The sequence below is a fragment of the Seriola lalandi genome, unplaced genomic scaffold, assembly GCF_002814215.2.
Source record: "Seriola lalandi dorsalis isolate HSWRI2012SDOR001 ecotype SW California unplaced genomic scaffold, Sedor1 jcf7180002002386, whole genome shotgun sequence".
In the NCBI taxonomy this organism is placed as follows: domain Eukaryota; kingdom Metazoa; phylum Chordata; class Actinopteri; order Carangiformes; family Carangidae; genus Seriola; species Seriola lalandi.
Genome location: NW_019473042.1, coordinates 1 through 1,408, shown reverse-complemented (window position 1 = coordinate 1,408; position 1,408 = coordinate 1). Strand labels below are relative to the sequence as shown.

Genomic DNA, 1,408 nt, shown 5'->3' with positions numbered 1-1,408 from the left:
GCTGATGGACCACAGCATTGAGATGCTGAAAGACATCAACAGCAGGTATGAGTTCAGTGTCAAGTTGCAGAACAAAGTGTCAGAACTGAAAGAGGTCATTGACAACTTTGACTTCAACCTCTTTGTCCAAGACTTGAGAAAGTTTACCAACTCAATGGAAAATGTCATGACCAACCTGACAGCCAAGTTCCCAACTGACAAAGTCATGAAGATGCTGAAATCCATCAAGGACACTGTCATGGCTTGGATCAAGAAGTACAACATTGCAAACAAGTTCAATGTAATTTATGCCAAAATAGAAGAGATCCTCTCTGGCTATGAGGTTGAGAAGATGATTGGAGCCATCATGGATGAGGTTGTTAAAATGATGAAGCAGTTTCAGGTGAGGGAAAAGATTCAGTCTGCATTTGCTGCTCTCAGGTCAATTAACATCCAGCCTTTGCTCAAAAAAGCTATGGTACCTGTTCAAGAGCTTGTGAATGAGCTGTATTCCTTTGACTTCAAACAGCTGATTGATGACATGAGTGACTATTTCATTCGAATGGTCCAGAAAATCAGATCTTTTGATTATGACACATTCACCATGGAGCTGAAGGAGAAGCTGGTAGATATGACCAAAATTCCTTGCTTTGGAAAGCTCTATGGAGAGTTCAGGGTTACATCACCTCATTACAAACTTGGAACCACTGTTGACCTGGAGAACACCACAACTACATCAGTCACACCAGAGTTCAAAGTGAACCTTAAGTCACAGGCTACATCTACTTTGAGAGTCCTTGACTTCACTGTGGATGCCAGTGCACATTTTGCAGCTCCCAAGATGAGTCACCTGTCCATCTCTGAGAACATCAATGCTGTCCAGTCCAATTTCAAACTTGACCACAAGGGCACAATGAATCTCTATGGTTTTTCAGCTCAGGCTTCTGCTGAAACTACTGCAAAGGTCACAACTGAGCGCTATGTCGCAGAACTTGTCAACAATGCAGTCTTTGCCACGGAAAATGGAGTTTCTGCCACTGTACAGACTGAATACAAGCATGACCTTAACATGCCATTCTTCAACATCTTCAGTGAAACATCGATGAATCAAAAGACCGCTTTCCTGCTTGAGGCTGGCACTGCCCGTCTGACCTTTAACAATCTGGCCAATGGAAAATATGCAATTCAAGACTTCTCAGATGAGGCAACCCACAAGAGTGAACTGGAAGTGGTCATGGATCTCCACACAACCAAAGTAACTTTCATTGGTGAAACAGGCTGCAGCCACCTCAAAACAAATCAAAATGTTGTTGCTGATGTGTGCATCTTCCGGCACATAATTGTTGATGCCAAGGTTGAGACAGAAACACCTTTCATGAAGGGCAGTGTTGCAGAGGTCAAGTTCCAAGCTAAGGTTGAAGACATGAAA

The 1,408-nt window shown here is 43.0% G+C and overlaps 1 protein-coding gene across 1 annotated transcript; it reads left to right on the top strand.

Moving 5' to 3' along the window:
• Positions 1–6: 6 nt before the first annotated feature.
• Positions 7–1,405, top strand: LOC111665711 (apolipoprotein B-100-like; the record flags this gene model as incomplete). Its single annotated transcript, XM_023420783.2, has 1 exon — positions 7–1,405. A coding segment is annotated over exon 1 (1,383 nt), but the record flags the coding sequence as incomplete, so codon positions are not given.
• Positions 1,406–1,408: the final 3 nt, after the last annotated feature.